This window comes from Natator depressus, chromosome 8 (genome assembly GCF_965152275.1).
Source record: "Natator depressus isolate rNatDep1 chromosome 8, rNatDep2.hap1, whole genome shotgun sequence".
NCBI lineage: Eukaryota > Metazoa > Chordata > Testudines > Cheloniidae > Natator > Natator depressus.
The window spans coordinates 28027167-28046785 of NC_134241.1; the positions used below are offsets into that span (position 1 = coordinate 28027167).

A 19619-nucleotide genomic window follows, 5' to 3' on the forward strand; every position below is an offset into this window, starting at 1 on the left:
TTGGCAGAAGACACCAGGCAACAGATACCACCACTCCCCTTGCCTGGGTGTTCTCTGAGCTGCAGCATTATTTTATCTCAGGCTCTAAAGAAGCTTCATGGAGGGCTCTTCCTGAGAGAGAGAGAGAGACAGAATTGGATCATCTGGCCAAAATGACTCTGTAGCTTCCCAGGCCCTGTCCTTTTATGTGGCTTACGCTGGCTGGCCCACTCAACTGAAGAGTAGAGATTATGGGTATTTTGCACTACTCTGCCTTTGCTTCTGGCAAACTATTTGGCACGAGGGTCCCACATGCTGGAGTCTGCTGAATCGTCCGAGCCCAGGAAGTGAATTTGGGTACATTGTTGATTCTTGACATGAACACATTTGACTTGCTAAAGAAATGCTGGATGCTTGCAATTTGCAATTTTTAAAATTGCATCCATACATCTGAGTATAATAATGACTTTTATCCCATACAGAAATAAAAAAAAGTGGTTTATTAATATCACTTGAACCCTAGTGCACAATTACAGCTGGACAAATAATGTATTAATGAGCACAATCACTATGTTAGAGAAGATATGGGTTGTTTTAGTTTCAAGAGTTGATGAGTAAGCAGGCATATGATATAGGGATGTGAAATTAAAGAATGCTATACAGAAGACAGGATAAATAGGAGCACTCATGCCTTTTTCTTAAAATCCAAAAACCAAGGGACGGTCAATGAAACTGAATGGCAGCATTTTTGAAACTGGTAATTGGAAATATTTGTGTACAGGATGCAAACCAGCCACTAACTGGAGAAGGAAGACGCTTCCACTATGGTGTTATTCTATAACTATACCCTGTCACGATAGGGTTTTTTGCAAAAGAATCTCATGCTAACTTCTGTTGGAGACAGGATCCTGGCCTTAGAAGGACCAGTGGTCTGGCCGAATTCCTACATCTGACTCTTAATTTGATCTGTTTGTATAGATATACTGTTATCTCTGGAAGCCACATACATTTTGCCATACTCCCAATTAGTAGAAGCCAAAACAGCTGAAAAAGTGAATTCTGTTTCTATTACCTCTCTTCAACCCATTTCCATTTATCTCGGAGAAAATAATATGAACAGTCATATTAAGTTCATTGTTTGCATCAAATGTTAGTTTGTTTTTGATGTCAATACCGAATGTTCATTAGAGTGTAAACATCTGGGCATTTAAAGGCTATTAAAATCTACAGAGTAGTATTAAAATACTTAACTGTATATAAAAGCTTAATTAAGCTAATATATTCATAATAGCTTTGTGTTCATACATACTTATGTTAACAACAAACGAAATCTTTTTTTAAAAGCATATTTCCACTTTTGTATTTGGGATGGGTATAATTTTAGCATCACTTCACGTCGGGTATGTTTCATATAAGTTTCAGTAGGTCCTTGAACTTGCACTGTGCCATTCAAAATGTGCCAAAATTGCAGGATATAGTTTGCATTTTGTATGAGGCACTTCTTTGGTTCAGTGTGGATGCTTTTATACCATTAAGTAGCTTTCTAAGTTTCAGATCAGTTCAAATCCAGAATGGCAAAGGCAAAACTTTAATAAAACTCGCCAGATTATTTTTTTGTAAGTCTATAGACTGTGCACAATTTGTAAGTAATCACTAAAATTCATGGGATTGTGTTCAACCCAGACAACCTACCATGTGAACAGTTATCAAAAATTCATTATGAAAATCAAATGGAATAATAAAGATTACTTAAAGAATCACTGCCAAACTACAGATGACAAAAAGCTTTGCTTTCAATTTTGGGGCAAGGGCCATGAATCAAAATACATTTCTCTCAAAATCTGGGTATTTTCTTTTTTTATATGCTGAAAACTTAAAGTAGTGGAGTTCCGCATGATATGGGGTTTCTGTTGCAAAAGGTTGGCACATCTTAAGTGTCATATTCTCAAGACACACATCATAACACCTGTAATTATTTTACCAAGCAGAATAGACTCTTAACAGAAAACATTTGGGTTAATTTCCCTTAATTAAGTCTTGAGGGAAAGGAGGTGACTCTTTGTGTGTTTTTCTTTTTATCTTATTTTTAAACATCACAGCTGACTAATTTGTTCCCTTAGAAATGTCCCTTCTCCCTTTTTATTTCTCTAACTCACTGCCGCCTTATTGCAGTGTTCCTCCTAGCACAGGAAGGATGCAATCTGTTAATGCTGTTTGGTTTATTGGCTAAAGTGGGGTGTCTCAGGAGCTGAAAGTTGCTATTCGGGAGCATATCCATCCTCTTTTGGTCAAGCAAACAGCTTAAGGCAAGCCTGCACTACAAAATTAAGTCAACCTAAGTTAGGTTGACTTGCAACCACCGCAGTAATTAAACTGCTTTTGCATGTCTACACTATGCTCTTTGTGTTGGCGGTGTGTGTCCTTGCCAGAAGTGCTTGTGCTGATTTAACTGTGTGGGACATTGTGGGACAGTTTTTGAAAGTCAGCAACAGTCTATGTAAGCAACGCAGTGTCTATGCTGACGCTGTGTTGACCTAACTATATCTACTTAAGTGGTCCATCTCTTGCGGAGATGGAGTTGTTAAGGGCTTGTCTACACTCGCAATTTACAGCACTGCAACTTTCTCGCTCAGGGGTGTGTAAAAATACTCCCCTGAGCACAGCAAGTTTCAGTGCTGTAAAGTGCCAGTGTAGACCGTGCACCAGCGCTGGGAGCTATTCCCGTCATGGAGGTGGGTTTTTTAGAGCGCTGGGAGAATTCTCTCCCAGTGCTCTGCCGCAACCACACAAGCCACGTTAACCTGCGGCATCATATCAACCTCATAACAACTTATGCCTTATATCAACCTAACTGTAGGGTAGACCAGGGCTTAATCCTTCTGAAAGAGAAATCACATGCTCTTTCTTTAACTGGTGGGTTTGGGGATAAAGGTTAAGTAAAACATAACTTTACTTTGCATAGCAGTTTTCTCAAAATAGTTTATGGATTTAAATCAGTGATACTCCGACTGCGGCTTATAGGCCGCAAGTGGCTCTTTAAGTGTGTCTTGCGACTCTTTGCAGCACACAACATTAAAACACTGTGTGATTTTAATTATTAACCAATGAGGATGCTTTTACTATGTTAACCAATTAAGTTGTCAACTTGCAGTGTTATTAATTTACTTGCTGTGAGAATAATATATTTTAAAAACTACATATTTCCCCATGATACTATTTAAATATGAATAGTACTACAGTAAATGAAACAATGACTTCTTATTACTGTGGCTCTTTTGGGTAATTTGGATCACTAATTTGGCTCCTGAACCACTGAGATCTGAGTATTACTGAGTTAAATGATCTTGTGGGACTGGAAAAAGATTTATGTAGATCGATTAACTAGATATTTTAAATATATGAGCTGTCTTGATTGATCTGTGTGAATGGAATTGTTACTTTTTGTTTTTAAACTGGTTAATGAAGCATATTTATTAATGAAAATATCTTGTACAAAAGTTGCCTCTTTATAATCTGTCTTTGGGTGTCTTGATTTGATATACATGTGTGGGGGAAAAAAAATAGACTGTTTAAATAGACTATAAAAGCACCATTATGGAAGCACGGACCTCAGACTAAGTTGCACTGTGAACAATATGAATTAAATAGTCCGCAGATGTATTTCCAGTGACTTGAATCTGTCTTTGTTCTTCATTTCTAGTCTGGCATGGGTAAATGAAATTGCCCACGCTTTTCAAAACCAGCGGAGCCAGAGAGACCAGTGAATATTTCCTTATATATATATTTCTAAGTTCTTTGTCCCTTATTGTCTAAAAAGATGCATGGTCTGTTCTTAGTACCCTTGGGAATATGTGAGTGCGTTGTAAATGTGTCACCTACCAACTTACTGAGTCATATTATGAGCTACCGTGTTTTGACATGAATCCTAGAAGGTTTGACTTCAGACATGCTGTTTTCCTGTTTGCATTTTTTGACACAGTAACATTACTCATAACATTTCTGTTGGGAGCAAAACTTCTGTGAATGGAGAAAACGCATGTCACCTATTTCAGTTGTAACAGGGAACCCAAAATATCTAACCTTCCCACATATTAAAGCTGTGCAAAATTGTGACAACTTTTCATACTATGTACAGTTTTCCACTATTCTGGGTGACTCTGCACTCAAATTGTTTGCACTAAGTTAAATTAAATCTTCCACATTTTCAATGAAAAATAGTTTGAAGTTTAAAGCCATTTCTTCCTGGAAGTGGTGGTCCTCTTTTGCTCCAAAATGGGTTGATTTTGTCCACCTTATAAGTGATTAAAAATGACGACATGTAGCAATGGTTTTGGTGAAACCGTTCATAACAAAGGCCTCAATCCTGCAAATAATGTTAAGCATGTGAAGTCAATAGGACTTCTTATGTGCATAATATTAATCACCTGCCTAAGTGTTTACAGATTTGAGGCCAAAATGTGGGAGAGGAAGGAATGCCTCAGATTTTGAGGAGTTTTATCTTTTGTTTTGTGTGTTTCACAATTCTCTCTGCTACACACCATATGCTTCTGATGAGCCTTGTCCTTACAGATCTGTCCACCATATACAATTCATTATGAAGGCATGATATATAAAATATCTATGAGAAGGTAAGATGGCCTGTTAATTTTATTTTAAATATTTTGACTAATTGTTTTTGTTTTACTGTCCTCCTAGGAACTAACTTCACCCTTGCAGAACTAGGAATCTGTGAGCCCTCTCCCCATCGAAGTGGCTACTGCTCAGACATAGGAATACTTCATCAAGGCTATTCCTTGAGCACCGGGTCTGATGCTGACTCAGACACAGAGGGAGGAATGTCTCCAGAGCATGCTATAAGGCTGTGGGGGAGAGGGATAAAATCCAGGCGCAGTTCCGGTCTGTCAAGTCGTGAAAACTCAGCCCTTACACTGACTGACTCTGACAATGAAAATAAGTCAGATGAGGAAAACGGTAGGCCTGTTTCTTGAATATATGTTTTAATATATATCTATAAGAACATATGGTGGTATTTTTTGCATATAAATGAGTCACTTAAGTTCTTTCTTTTCCTTGTCCACTTGCCTTAAAAAAAAAAAAGTAAATTAAAAAAAATCAATTTTTACCAGAAATGACAGGAGAAATATTATATAATGTAGTATGTATTTTAAATAACAACGTAATTGAATGGTGCTCTTATTCTCCAGTAAACTGCATAACAAAGAATGCGATTTGAAAAAACATGACCTATATCTAGAAATATTCTATTTGTAGGTATTTACAGGTGGTTTTTAATGGCAGCCTGGGTTTTCTCTTAAAGATGTTCTCAGAATACCACCTTATTTTATACTTTAATTTACAGACAGCAATGCTTCATGTCTATTACTGAAGAGGAAACTTGGAGCAGATTGTGGAATTTAATAATGACAAGTGTGAAGAAACTTATCAGAATTTTTTTTTCTTGTATATGATTTTTACCCACAGTGTGAAATAAGGTTAATAGTTTTTAACTTATTAAAACCATATTAATTCACAGTCAATAGGACTCTTGTTCAGGTGTTCTCATGAAACTTTGAAAGCTTTATCTGAATCTCAGGTTTCTAATCTCTTAATGGTAAGTACATGCAAGGTTTTATAATGCAAATCTATGTATCAGAGTAACTCAAAAAGATATGTATATATCTGTTTAGTATAGATTCTTAGCTGTTTAATTTAAAAATAAAAATAAAAAGGTAAATTACATAATGCAGAACCCATGTAGGACAAAACACATGGGCAATGATTTGTTGTGAATAAAAACTACATTAAGCTAACTACCACTTGAAATGTTTAAAAAATTAGTTAAAATTCACATAAAACAATTTAAAACTCATTTCTCAGCAATGTTCTGTGCCTACTTTAAAAAAAATGCCTAGCTAGTGAAGTTGACTTGCTATGGATAGCAATGCAGTGTCTGCCTTCAGTAATTCTCCACACTAAGATGTGAATAAGGCAGGAGTGTATAAGCTGAAGTCACTCAAAAAAAAAAACCCCAAAACAATCAAGTTTAATTCTGAAATAAGCCATTTTGGGGAGATAAAGAGGAATCACAAGAATAGTGTTCTACTGTGGCATCAATAGAAACATTCAAGGCAACTGCTTGACGTCAGCTACTGTGATTGACTCCCTGCCATGTTATCTGGGGATTTTAAATTTATGGTGTGTTGGCACATTCAGCACCTTCAGGTATTTATCCGAAAAGGACTTTTATTTTATTTTAAGCTTTATTCCAGGCAAAGTGGATATTCAGCCTCCCCCTGCCAATTTCAGCAGTGCCAGTATGTTAGGACTTGAAATGCAAGCAGTTAAATGTTAAAGAAGATGAACAAAAAAGACAAATGAAACTTCTCAAAATGTTAGAAATATATGACCAAGTTAGACTTAAAGAGTCAAATTTAGCACTCAGTAGATACATGCAACTCTTGCTGATTTCAGGAGAAACAGCAGGCATGTATTTGAGGGAAGAAGTTAGCCCAGAATCTTTGTATTTCCATGAATATTGTTGCATGCATTTCTTCATTAAAGTATATGGGGGTTGTGTATTTAATAGTAATGGCAGATACTAGGAAAGCAAATAACCAAAGTGTTAAAAATATATGTATGTAAAAATACACTGACTCACTCTGCTATTTGGTAAACTTACATGCTTTGTACTCACGCATAAAGTATATTCACTTAATGGCCTGACCCAGAATCCATTGGAAGACCATGAAACAACTCCCATTGACTTCAGTAGGCTTTGGAAAAGTCCCAATAATTGTTTCAAATGAATGAACTGACTAAGAAAGTTATCTTTCCAGTACTATTAAAGCTCAAAGATTGAGTTTGAGTCTACCCCTGCTGAGGTCAATGGCAGTTTTCACCCTGAGAGTTACCTCTATCTAATCTATCCATAAAATGCATTTCAAAAAGGTAGTTTTTCAAACTATGATGTTTATCAAAACAGGAAGCATGCTATAAAATGAAGTGCAAGACACAGTATATCAGATTCACTTTTGAATGTACATTATTAGCATTTTATTTAGTAAGGCTTTTATGATGATAAATGTTTCCATATGGTTGGCTGTAAAATATTCACACAGATGTGAAATGTCTATTATACAAGCGGAGGTGTTAACTTAAGTAAACTTCAGTCTCCTTCTCTGCCAAATCCTGTTCAGCTTAAAAAAAAATCAGTTCCTTTTCACATCACCGATTTTATGAAGTTTGGGAATGTATTATCATATAGATTGACAGGTACCCCACTCAGGTTCAGCACCGCTGCCTGGACGCTTACAAAGCCATCATTAATTTCTTTCACTTTTGCCCAGCATTGGTTTCCTACATAATAAACACTGTGTCCTTCAGAACCAAATCAATAACCTGTTAGATATGCTTCTCTTGAAGAGGAAGTAACAAGAATCTACACTTCAAGAGAAATGCACTCTCCAGTACAGTTTCAGGAGTCACAGGCATAAAACAAGACATTTCTTGGTATGGAATTTTTATACTTTGCCCCTAACCACATTAGTTGAACTCATGATGCATAGATTTCATTGAGTTTATTTAAAGCACTGCATGCCCTTTTTCTTGACATGGTTCAGCTGCTTTATTGCAGTACATATTACAACTTTAAAATGGTGACATTTTTGATACTGAGATGCTAATCACAAATTCTGTCATTCCACTTCAAAATAATAAACTGTGTCAATTTTCTTTTAATATTAAATCAATGTTGGTACTTCTCCGTACATTTCCAAGTCGTACAGAGGAAGCTTAATTGCTATAAATCACACTAATATTACTATTTTCAACACTTCTGCTACTTCAAATCCATTTACAAGGCTTAGGACTATTTTTTTTTTTCACTTTTAGAGTTGGTATGATTGAACTTTATCTTAAATTAGAATTGTGTGAGCCTTGAATTAGCAGGTTTGAAATGCATATTGATAAATTAAAATCATTTAATGTAAATTCATTTAAATTTGCTGATTTACTTGGAAAGAAACTCGTTTCTGATAAAACAGGATATTAAAAAAAAAGGGGGGGGGGAGGGTTGCTTTTCCAACTCTATCTATTTTTACAGTCCTGACACTTTTTTCGATATATTATCCTAGAATTTAGTATCCCGTCTTGAAATGTAACTTTTATAATGCTGTCTGTAACTCGTGTGATCCCTTGTAAGAGAGGCATCCAACTAGAATGTGAATATGTAAGGGTAAACAATACAAGTCTCTTATAACCATGGTCAACTGGATTCAGAGCTTCTGGTTACCTGAATAGTTATGGGTGTTCATCCAAAAAATGTACAGCAGACATTTATAAGGAAGCTTGATTTATCTCACACCTGGTGTGCCTTATGCTAGGTAGGCAAAAAGTCAGTTTTGGGGACCCACAGGTTGTGGGGAACGTACTCAAATGTATCAGAGTTCCAGAGTTTTCTGTTCTCCTGGTGCTCTGCTAGTTGTGTCTAATCTACAGGAGACACTATTTAAAAAGTCAACATTTGCTGACAGCGACTTCACCATTAAGTGGCAATAACAGTATCTCGCATGATCCTGGGTGGTTACTGACGGCAAATGGTGATTTATAATAGTAACCCCTGTAGAAAAAAGTTTACTATGGAGGGTGGGTGTTAATACAGGGATTTTCTTAGTTGAGAAAGGTGGGTTTGAAGTGATGCTGTCTTCCGCAGAATAACATTGGAGATGCTCAAATCCCAACCTATGCCCACATGTGTTTGGTTACTGCCAGGTTCTGTCACTCTTACTGATGCTTAGTCACAAATTACTCACTAATGTACAACTTAGCATGAATAAAAGGGTAGAATCTGCCCCTTACAATATATGGGTCAGATGGTACAATCAGTGTCTCTCCATTAAAATCTTCTTCAGCGATGTTACTTTATACATCTGAAGAGCAGGCTAATTTAACCCTACATTAGTTACAGAATTAGGCCTATACTCACATAAGACCTCATTGGGAATACATGAGTATGAGCTGCATATTTGTGCCCTTACATTCTATGTTGTGAAAAGATAAGACTGACTTTAGAAGTAGGTCGGCTTGTAATGGAAACTAATGTAAAGCCATTTAAACTAAAAGGATCACTCCTTTGCTTGGTATATGAATATGGTAAATTGATGAATAAATCCTAAATGAACTTTTAATTACCATCCCCATCCCCTCCAAAAGCCATTCTAATTATGGCTTCTTTTTAAAAAGACAGATAAGGTTGTGATCAGGTGGAGGGTACAAGAGTCTACTGGACTAAAACACTGATTTGCCATGAATTGCATTTGTGGGTGTTGCAGCTTATTTATTCTGCCTTGCAACTGTCCAGTGTGACTCTTATGCCAGCCAGGAATTGTTGAAGTAGAGCAGTGCACTGACCAGGTCTTTTATACCCAGAGCTGCAAGGGAAGATGGGGTGGAATTTGCTACCTTCACTCTATGCTCCATGAACATTTTCCCGCACAGGGGGAATCTTCAGCTAGTTGGTTGTCTGGCTATGCCAAAAGAATGACAGGAGACATTAGATATGGGTTTAATCAGGCCGCAACTTTATTATTAGATGTCTGGGACTAACCCGGCAGATAAAATTTGCAGGTGAAAACCCTCACAATTCACTGGGGGGGAGAGGTGAGTGCTTCTCTCTCTCTCTCTCACACACACACACACACACACACACACACCCACACACCCCCCTCTCTCTTTCTGTTCATGTCCCTCCAGCAGATCCACTGCTGGGCACCTCCAATTCCAGGTGGGGGCTTCCACTAGCTCCCCGCCCTTTTCATCCAGGTCCCTCCAGCAGTTCCCCTGCCGGGACCATACTGACCACGCCCCCTTGTAGGAGGGGTTAAGGTGAACTATAATGTTGGGGGGGGGGGGGAGATGGCTCCCTGCTGTACCAATCAGAGGAGTCCCCAACTGCTCCCGGCTTGCTCAACTACCAAGCACCTCTCCTTAATTACTTTTCCAAGCAATTTATATGTTCTTTTGTGCCTTAATTTGTGGAGTACCTGCACTGAACATCCGCTATACACTTAAAGAATTGCGACATATCACCTACCGCCCATCATGCTATGCATGAACATAGCCCACTTGAACCTGCTGCGAGGAAGGTGAGAAAACCCCCATCGCACCTGGCCAATATGGTGGTAAGGAAATAATTCCTTCCCAGCACCCCTTAATGGGGCGGCTAACATAATGCCCACAGCGGATATAGCTAATCACCCAGTATATTTGTGACCTAAATAGGGAGGGGGTGCTGCCTAGCCTGTTCCGAGTGAATGAGAGGAGGGGCCAGAACCAGGCTGACCTTTTTAAACCCCTCATTCCTAGGTGGTGAATCATCCACCATGCTGACTGCTTTTCCAGCAGTTTTATGTCTCCTCTCCTCCCCCAAGTCAGAAAGCATTGCCCTCTTCTCTCGGTCAGCCAGACAAATCCTCCCCTCCCCCGCCCCGCTTAAAGTGCAGAGTGGTGATTATAGCAGTTTTATGACCCATTTGCATCCCTGAAGCAATGTAAATTGTATTCTATTCAGGTTCCTATAGAGTGCCCAACTCTATGGTATTTAAAGGCTAGGCTCTGACCCACAATTACTGATTGTGTTGTGGAATGTTTTATTGATTAGCTAATGAAGAGATTAGAGATAGGGAGCAACATGGAATTACTCAAGATTCAGTGTTTTGGGATAAAATGAAGCCAGTGAATTAAGTGCTTCAACAAAATTATAATAAGCAAAATGGGTGGTGAAAAAGGAATTAACTAACCTATCAAGGTCTTTCCTGCTAAGTGTTTTTTTTGAACCAAGTAACATTTTGTAAGCACTTTGTCTATGTATCAAGAAGGTAGTTAGTTATTAAAAGAAAGGTCAGCTGGCACTATGAAAGCAAGTCAGTGTTGTGTTTTGGGATGGAGTTGGAACAACCGTGTCAATGGTATGGACTAGGAGTGCGATGCAGCATACACTTTTCTATGTAGCACCTTAATTGCAGGTACCTGATACTATCATTGAACAGCAGGACATAACATAAAATGATATTTTTTCATTACTGTGTTGTTTTAAATGTATTGAAGGCTTCTACAGTAATGTAACTAAAATATCAAATATTCCAATTTTTTTGAAGTAACTTCTTTTTCTCAGCTTTACATTTATATGTGAGAAGGTAAATGAAATCAGTTTTGTGGGCAGAGGAGACCTCTCAGGACTCAAGTTATATTATTAAGGTAAAGAGTCAGACTACCAAAGTGACAGATCAAATAGTATCTAAGTTGTAGTGGCCCTCGATTTTAGAGAGAGAGAGAGAGAGAGAGAGGAAGGAATAGGGAGGAACAAAAAGCATGGGAAATAAACCTGTATCAAATTTCCGTAGAGCAAGGAAATATTTCAACACTATATGGTAATCTGTGCCTAAATTTTAAATGCATCTGCTATGAGATTCATGATTTAAAATAATTACTGTATAGATAAACAAGGACCTGCAGAGAATGACTCTGAAAATCCGGCCATCATTAAATGGACGGGCAGATTGTGGCTTTAAGCCCCAGGCTACATTTTATGGGGCATGAGTTGAGAGGCTGCAGTCAGCAGACCCTGAGAGCGTTCTGAAGTGTCGCATAGAACTCTTGTCAGCATCCGTGGGTCTCACACAGTTGAGTTACAGCTTTGCCACCCATTTAGAGTGCAACGTGGGATATGAACCCTTAGCCCTGACCTCTCCCAATCCCTCTGCGGATTGTACTCCCTATTTCTGATGGAAAATGGTTTCTGCACAGGATCACACACAAACAGTACATCCTTGTGGGACCAACCGTTAACTGGTTGGGAGAATCCCAAAGGGTGAAAAATTTTCAGGATCATTATCCATCAACACTAAACATGTCAAACCCTGTGGGATGTAGGACTGCATCAACCCCTGTTTACCTATATTTTTTTGTCTTCCCTTTCCCTTCTTATTTTTTAAATTGTTTAAAAGTTTGAATGTTTCTTTCATGGAAACAATAAAGTAAGTTTACATCACTTACTGTAACATCACTATCGAAGCCTAGCAAAATGGAAGACAGATTTGGTACAGAAATCATCTTTTTGTTTTGTACTGCAGAGGGTTTATTACACAAGAGCATAAGAGGGCAAATAATTTTTAAAAATCCCTTATGTCCTTTTAAAATTCTTTTAAAGCTCACAGTATTAAATGCTACAGTTAAGCATGTAATGCCACTATCATGTATATTCTAAATCTGTAAAGAAATTCACTCACATAAGGTAACCCAAGTTGGTGTTGACCTTGTTTTTTTGTTGCTGTCTCAATCAAAAATAGAATGAACACCACAATTTGACATTTTCCCAAGATAATTGGAATCAGAGACTTCTGTTTATGCTCAAAAACAAAAGATAAAATGTTACCACATGGGGAAAATGTAGAGAGAACAGGTCAAGATTTAGGGCTTTACAACTGAGATGTTTTACTTATTTTCACTGTCTTGATCTTGGGCATGTTGCTCTCAATATTGTTTTTCCTTGCATTTTTCTTCAACTTTATATTTCTGATTTCATGAGTTGCACATAGAAGGTTATGGTGAAAGTGTAGCTTCTACTCTGTAAAAATGATTTGAGATTCCGTGTGTGTGTGTGTGTGAATGGTTTGCCCAGTTCACAGTTAGAGATTTTCTCTTAACTGTCATCCCTGAAAACTTTGAGACCTGAAAGCCAAGCAGAGTTCTCTTGGTGCTCATCAATAGTAAAGATTCTGAAAGTGGAACTTAGTTAACAATTCTGTATTTGATATACATGTGTTAATCGGACCACTGCAGACAGGGGTGCTAGAACAATTTGTAAAGTGGGGGTGCTGAGAGCCATTAAACCAAACTGTAAACCCTGTATATACTGGAAACTACTTCAAGCCAAGGAGTTTGGCAGCACTCCTAATTCCCGCACCTATGACTGCAGATGCTGGAGAGTGAACTGGAGTCTTAAGTACTAACAAAAGGAAAAAGTAGGGGTTGTTGGGGGATACTTAGTAAAGTGAGCAGATCTAAATGGGAATAGACGAAGGAAGCAGATCTGTGAAATGTACAATTTTTACATATGCACTTTCCTCTTCATAGGCTCATTTTAAAGAGGGATGAACTAGCAGTAAGATAACATACACTTTACATCCACTTTACATCCAGGAGCAACAAGAAAGCTGTAGATTTAATGTAAGATTTGAAGTATAATATTGATTTGAACAGGTGAGAAGAGTGTAAAACAAACCCAAACAAACTAGACGTGTCCAGTTGATCTGCAGGGCAATCACGTATGCCAAGGTGGAGAGCCTGCAGAGTTGTGCCCAGATCTTTCATTTAGTAGTGCAGCTTGACTCCCCTCCCCACACAGAAACAAGTTTGTTGCTGGAAAGCAATGGGAAAAGGTGCCCCAGAACTAGATTTCCTTAGGTCTGCCAGAGGTTCGAGGCCATCCCAGAAAGAAGATCTGGCCCAGATTAGCGCATATTCACAAAATGGAGGCCCAGAAGAGGATTTTTAAAAAGATAATACAAGAAGTGCTGATGTGTATGGGCATGGAAATACTTTATCTGTACTTTAGGAAAGCTTGTGAAGTACTTCTTAAATGACAAATTTAAAAGGTCATCAAGAATGGTATCAAAGCTCAGCTGCTTAAGTGGATCCAATTTTGATTTGATCTCAAAACCCAAGGGCGCTTCTGAGAGGAAGCAGTTTGGGAATGAGGGAATTGACTAGCAGAGGTGACTTAAGGACTTAACACTGATCATCTACAGTTTTGTTCAGGTAAGTGGCTTATGCAACTCAATACAAAGAAAGGCAAGGTAATGAAGTTGGGCACAAAAAATGAAGGAAGCGCGCTCTGGCGCGCGCTCTCTCTCTCTGTGTATATATATAACACTAGCGTGCACACACACACGCATAATGGTCATAAGCTTTAAAACACTGAGCAAGAGAAGGATATGAAGTACTGGTTGATAAAATCTAAGACAGTTTTTACAGGTTTAAAAGATACCCAGTAACCCTTTGGTGCAGACCAATGTGAACAAATACAAGCGGTGGTAAATATTCAAGCATGTCAAAGGAGCTAGGTAGATGACATCTGGAATACAGTGCTCATTTATACATAGAAAAGAAATGTTATGCATGGTGCAGTAACAACGCCTACATTTATGTTGACTGAGACTTTACAATAATAACCCATGTAGTTCAGGTTTCAGAGGGGTAGCCATGTTAGTCTGTATCAGTAAAAACAACGAGGAGTCCTTGTGGCACCGTATAGCTTGTTGCTTATAACCAGAACACAAATTATTCTGCAGTTGTGGAATTTCCTATAGAATTCACTCCCTGCCTCAGAATTATGCTCCAGAATCTGAGCTTTCATTTAAAAAAAATTGAAACTAGACATTTTGATTGCAAAAGAAACCTCGAAGGTGTGAACTACAGTAGAACCCTCAGAGCTATGAACCGCCCCCTCCCCCCCCCCCGAAACGTTCTTGTTAAACCCTGGATTTGTGCTGGAAATGGCCCAACTTGATTATCCTACACATTGTAAGGAGAGTGATCACTTTAGATAAGCTATTACCAGCAGAAGAGTGGGGTGGGGGGAGAGAAAACATTTTGTAGTGGTAAACACCCATTTTTTCATGCTTTGTGTGTATAAAAGATCTTCTATACTTTCCACAGTATGCATCCGATGAAGTGAGCTGTAGCTCACGAAAGCTTATGCTCAAATAAATTGGTTAGTCTCTAAGGTGCCACAAGTACTCCTTTTCTTTTTATGAACACCTCAGGAATAGATATTGTTTGTAATTCTGAACAATACAATATGGTGCTTCTTACAAAAGGTTACAACTGAACATTTACTTAATACAGCTTTGAGACTTTACTATGCAGAAGAAAAATGTTGCTTTTAACCATCTTAACTTAAAAGAAACAAGCACAGGAACAGTTTCCTTATCTTGTCAACTTTTTTTTAACTTTCTCTTTGTATTTTGTAGTAATTTACATTTAACACAGTACTGCACTGTATTTGCTTTTTTTGTGTCTGCTACTGCCTGCGTACCTCTCGTTCCAAATGACGTATGTCGTTGACTGCTCAGTTTGCAATTCCAAGGTGTAAGTGTAAAATGATTTAAGTGTCATCTGGTGTCTCCTGGGAGTCTGACACCATAGCTCTGACAACTTTGGGCTGCTCCATTCATTTCAATGCCTCTGTAATTCTACAGTATGGCATTTTCCCAAGATGCCATGGAATTCCCCATTTTGCTGTTGTCAGGATCACCCCTTTTTTTTCTGTTTTATTGTAACAGGACCTGCCTGCAGTCACCTCTTGCTCTGCAAATTTTCCTACAAGAGGAAGCCTTACCTGTGTTTTTGCAAGGCGCAAAAGAGCGGGAATAAAGGATATTTCATGGTGATAGAGTAAATTTAAGGTTGTCATGGAATTTAGAGGGTCCTGCTACAGAATTTAGGAGTTGTTACCATGAAATTTGTTCACTTTGGGTACTTCTACATGGCAATAAAAGATGCAAGGTACAGCTGTGGGTGGCCCGAATCAGCTGACTCAAGCTTGGACTGGGATCTATAGAATTGCCCGGGCTGAGGGACACTCCCGGAGGGGAGAAAACTGTTTATTGCAGTGTAGACATACCTTTTGTGTCCTAGAATAAAGAATGTCCTAGTTATAAATTCATCGTACATTTAACTGTTTGTGCACATGTTTTCCATGCTTCGCCCTCTGCCTTAGATTTTATTAGTTGTGATTTTTTTTTCTGCTTTGGGTTTGTAACAAATTCAAAACTGAATGTTGTGTTTGAATGACCTTTGAACCACTGGCTTTGCAATGAATTAGTAAGTTATTAGGAACTTGTAACAAAAGCCATTACAATAGAACCTCACTAATTATCACTTCTACGAACCCATCAGCTCTATACTTTTTTTCATTAAACCTTTCTGCTTCACCCCACTTCTTGTCTTAGATTTAATAGTAGAGAGAAGTGATAATGGGATGCCATATCATTAACTGGATGATAATTTTACAAGATGTTGTAACAAATGTATTGTACAATATAATGAGGTATTATGAATGAAACTAAACTATGTCAAAATATTTTCTAAAATTTCATATTTCAAGTTGAGCTCATAATTGTGCAGTTATGTGAAAGAGGGGTTATTGAAGATAAAACCACTGTGCTGGGAGCGCGCGCGCGTGCTCCTTTCTCTTTCTCTCTCTGGTGAGACAATGTAGATTTAGTGAAGTAGACTCAGATGATAGGGGGTAGGTCAACAAAGTAAGCAAGCAACAATACTTCTGCTCAAAGTGTGATTTAATTTGAATAATGCCTTTGTATATTTTTGCACAACAGAAGTGTGTATCTGATAAAGTTAATCCAGTCTGGCAATGAATGTGTTGTAAGTGGCTGAACGATAAAAACAAACTCGGGTAGATTTGGATGTTAATATTGTTTTAATTAACCTTATCTCAGTTAAACATAGGAGTGTGTGTGTATGTATATATATATTAAACCAAAGCAAGCATCTCAAGAATATATTTTGCATTATATTTGTTTCCACTTTCTCTTTCCACAGAAAGTATGTGAGACTTCACCCAAAGTTTCCTCTAGTTCTTCTAGGATCAGATTCAGATCTTTGCTCATGTAGAATTGTACTTTCCACTATCTGCAATCTTCTTGATTACAAAGATTTAGATATTTAATTAACTAAAGAATAGTTGGGTCAGTTTGAATATTGCATTTTTTCCAGTCATTCATTTATGCAACTAGGTCTAAGCCTAATAATAAACTGTGTGCATATGCAATATGTGTGAGATATGTATATCTCACACATTGCATACATACACAGATTATTATTCGTCTTAGAACTCATTTTTATATACACATTATATAAATATGTAAAATATAAATAAAACTAAGTCTCAGCCTAACTAATATAGTTTATATAATATACTTAGTTTTGTCATGCACGCTATTTCTAAATATTTCACGCAATGCATTTTCTTATTACAGTCTGCTCAATGTCCATTTTTGTCAGCTTGCCTAAGTACATCTATTTTGATATAATTAAAAACATTCTTTCTAGCTCTGTTCAGAAGTAAATCAGAAAATACATATTTCTTGGTGCTAATTTTGTTTTTAGCATCTTGGAATAAATGTAGATGCCTGCAAAAATAAGATTCCAAATTCAGTGTGGGTTTTTGTTAAAAATCAGTGTTTTAAACATTTAATATTAATCTATTCAATAAATGCAGCTTGTGAAAACTCCATGTATTCCATTGCTTTAGCTGAGAAGAAACATAATTCAGGAACCATAATGCTGTTTTGATGATTCTGATCCTCTTACAGTCTTGTTTCAAGAAGCTGCAGAGGTCATCAGAAATGCCTCAGGAGGTCTCAAGTCTTTGCTGTCAGACCAAACCCAAATGTTTTGTTATAGGCAGCTATTTTTCTACCTCCAAAACCCTCACCTGCTTAGTCTCTCAGTGCTCAGTTCTGTCACCTATATTATTCTTCATCTATATGAAGCGGTTGGTAGAGATGGTGACACATTGTGCTGTAGTGACATTATGTAAACATCCAGCTCTCTGTATTATTTATGTCAAATGTAAACACACCCGTCTTCCGCTTTTCTCTTTATCTATCCAAAATTGTCATCAGGACAAAGAACATCTGACAAAAATGGAACACTGATAACACAGATGTAATGCTGGAAGGAAGATGGAAACATTTTGAAGAACTTGCCTTTCATATAAACTTCCCCACTATTGAAGGCACATTCAAGTGGTCTGCGTTCTTAGGATCGTTTTAGGACTTGTCAGGACTGCTGGAGATCAAATATATGTGGTGGCAAAAATGCTCAATACTATTTGTGATTGGGAAGAGACCTGCCCTCCATATTTTTGAACCTATGTACAGTGGATCAGCTCATTTGTGACCTTTTAAGCTTGAATGTCACATCTCATTATATTGTTTTGGCGGGTGTCACTAAGGAGGTTCCATTGCATGTTGTCTTCCAAATTCTTTTTCGTAGTATGCAAACAGCTGTGTTGGAAAGACCTGCTGTGGTAGTGTCACAGTTATGCAAGGTTCAGTATAGAGGCAGTGGTCTTTGGATACTGGGCTGTAATCTGGGTGTCCTCTTCAACTCAGACCTCTCTGGGTCCTCACATCCAGGCTATGTCTGTCTTACAGATTATTTTTGCATAACATCTCTAAGATAAGGCCTTTCAGATGGAGCCCATTCACACAGCTAAAACTCTCATCTGGGTTCTCATCATCTAGCATCTTGATTCCTGCAACAAACTCTCTGACCTTGACAAATGTGATCTTGTCCCACTAATGTACACTCAGAATGCAGCTGCAAAAATCTTTTTCCTAGTTTGTTGCTTTGACTATGTCACCCTTTTCATTGAATCCCACTACCAGCTCCTTGTTCTGTCATATCAGACATAAGCGACTTGTCTTTTTTTCAAGGCCATTCATGGCCTATGCAAGCCTAGATATCATCTCTCTGATTAGAGAAGTTCAGGCAGGCCTTTGTGGGAACTGGGCATTGGTTTGAGCTGAGATTACTGGGAGGGGTTTGCCTACATGCTGTTTGAGTATCTCTGTTCCAGGACTTGTGAATATGCAGGGGTGAAAGTAACTTACATTTCTTATAGGTACTGTCATATTGCAACCCCCCTGGTGTGGCGGGAGGGGCTCAGGGCCGGGGGCTGGAGGTGTGTGTGGGGAGCTCAGGGCAGGGGTTGGGGTGTGGGGAGAGCTCAGGGCAGGGAGTTGGGGTGTGGGGGGTGCAGGAGTCAGGGTTGGGTTGTGTGTGGGGCTCCAGGAAGGCTGTTGGGGTGTGTGTGGAGGGGTGCAGGAGTCAGGGGTGGGGGGACTCAGGGCAGGGGTGGGTGTGTGTGTGTGTGTGAGGTGCTTAGGGCAGGGGTGGGTGTGTAGGGGAAAGTCCCGGCGAGGACTTGGGAGGGGTGTGTGTAGGGGGAAGTCCCGGCGGGGACTGTCCCAGTTGCAGCTGGGTTACCTGGATGGTGGATGGGTCCCTGCCCCACACTGTTCCTGTCAAGGGCGCTGTGGGCCAACTAGGGTGACCAGATGCTAAATACAAAATATCGGAATCGCCGCAGGGGAAGCGCCTTTTCAATTGTTACATGCACCTGGCATGTTCGGGGGCGGGAAATAAATCGTGCCGGCGAAGAAAGAAGTAGCCGTCGCCGAAGTGCCGCCAGGTGACTGTAACTGAAAAAGCGCTCCTCCTGCCTGTCACTGCTGCCTAAGGAAAAAAAAAAAGCAATGCCCGAAACAAAATGTCGGGACAAATGGCCTACTTCGGTCGGGATGCGGGACAAACTGCTCAATATCGGGACGTCTGGTCACCCTAGGGCCAGCCGTGTGGGGGCACTGCATCTGCAGGCAAATGAGCGAAGGCAACAAAGGACCCCCTTGCCTGCCGCGCTCTTACCCTCCCCGCCCCCCAGGAGCCTCAGCAGTGGCATGCCGCAGGGATGGCATGTGCCTGCAGTGCCCTGGTGTCCAGCCAGTGCGGCAAGAGAGGGGCAGCAGGACAGGCTGGGACGCGGACGCCTAAGC

At 39.0% G+C, this 19619-nt stretch overlaps 1 protein-coding gene across 9 annotated transcripts in view; it reads left to right on the forward strand.

Annotated features, from left to right (window-relative positions):
* TENM2 (teneurin transmembrane protein 2) overlaps positions 1-19619 on the forward strand; it is a 1431609-nt gene that overhangs the window by 703527 nt on the left and 708463 nt on the right. For all 9 annotated transcript variants that reach the window (XM_074960653.1, XM_074960654.1, XM_074960659.1 and 6 more), the window contains one exon: positions 4675-4950. In XM_074960653.1, coding sequence (XP_074816754.1) covers positions 4675-4950 — 276 coding nt within the window. The remainder of the gene's footprint in view (positions 1-4674; positions 4951-19619) is intronic.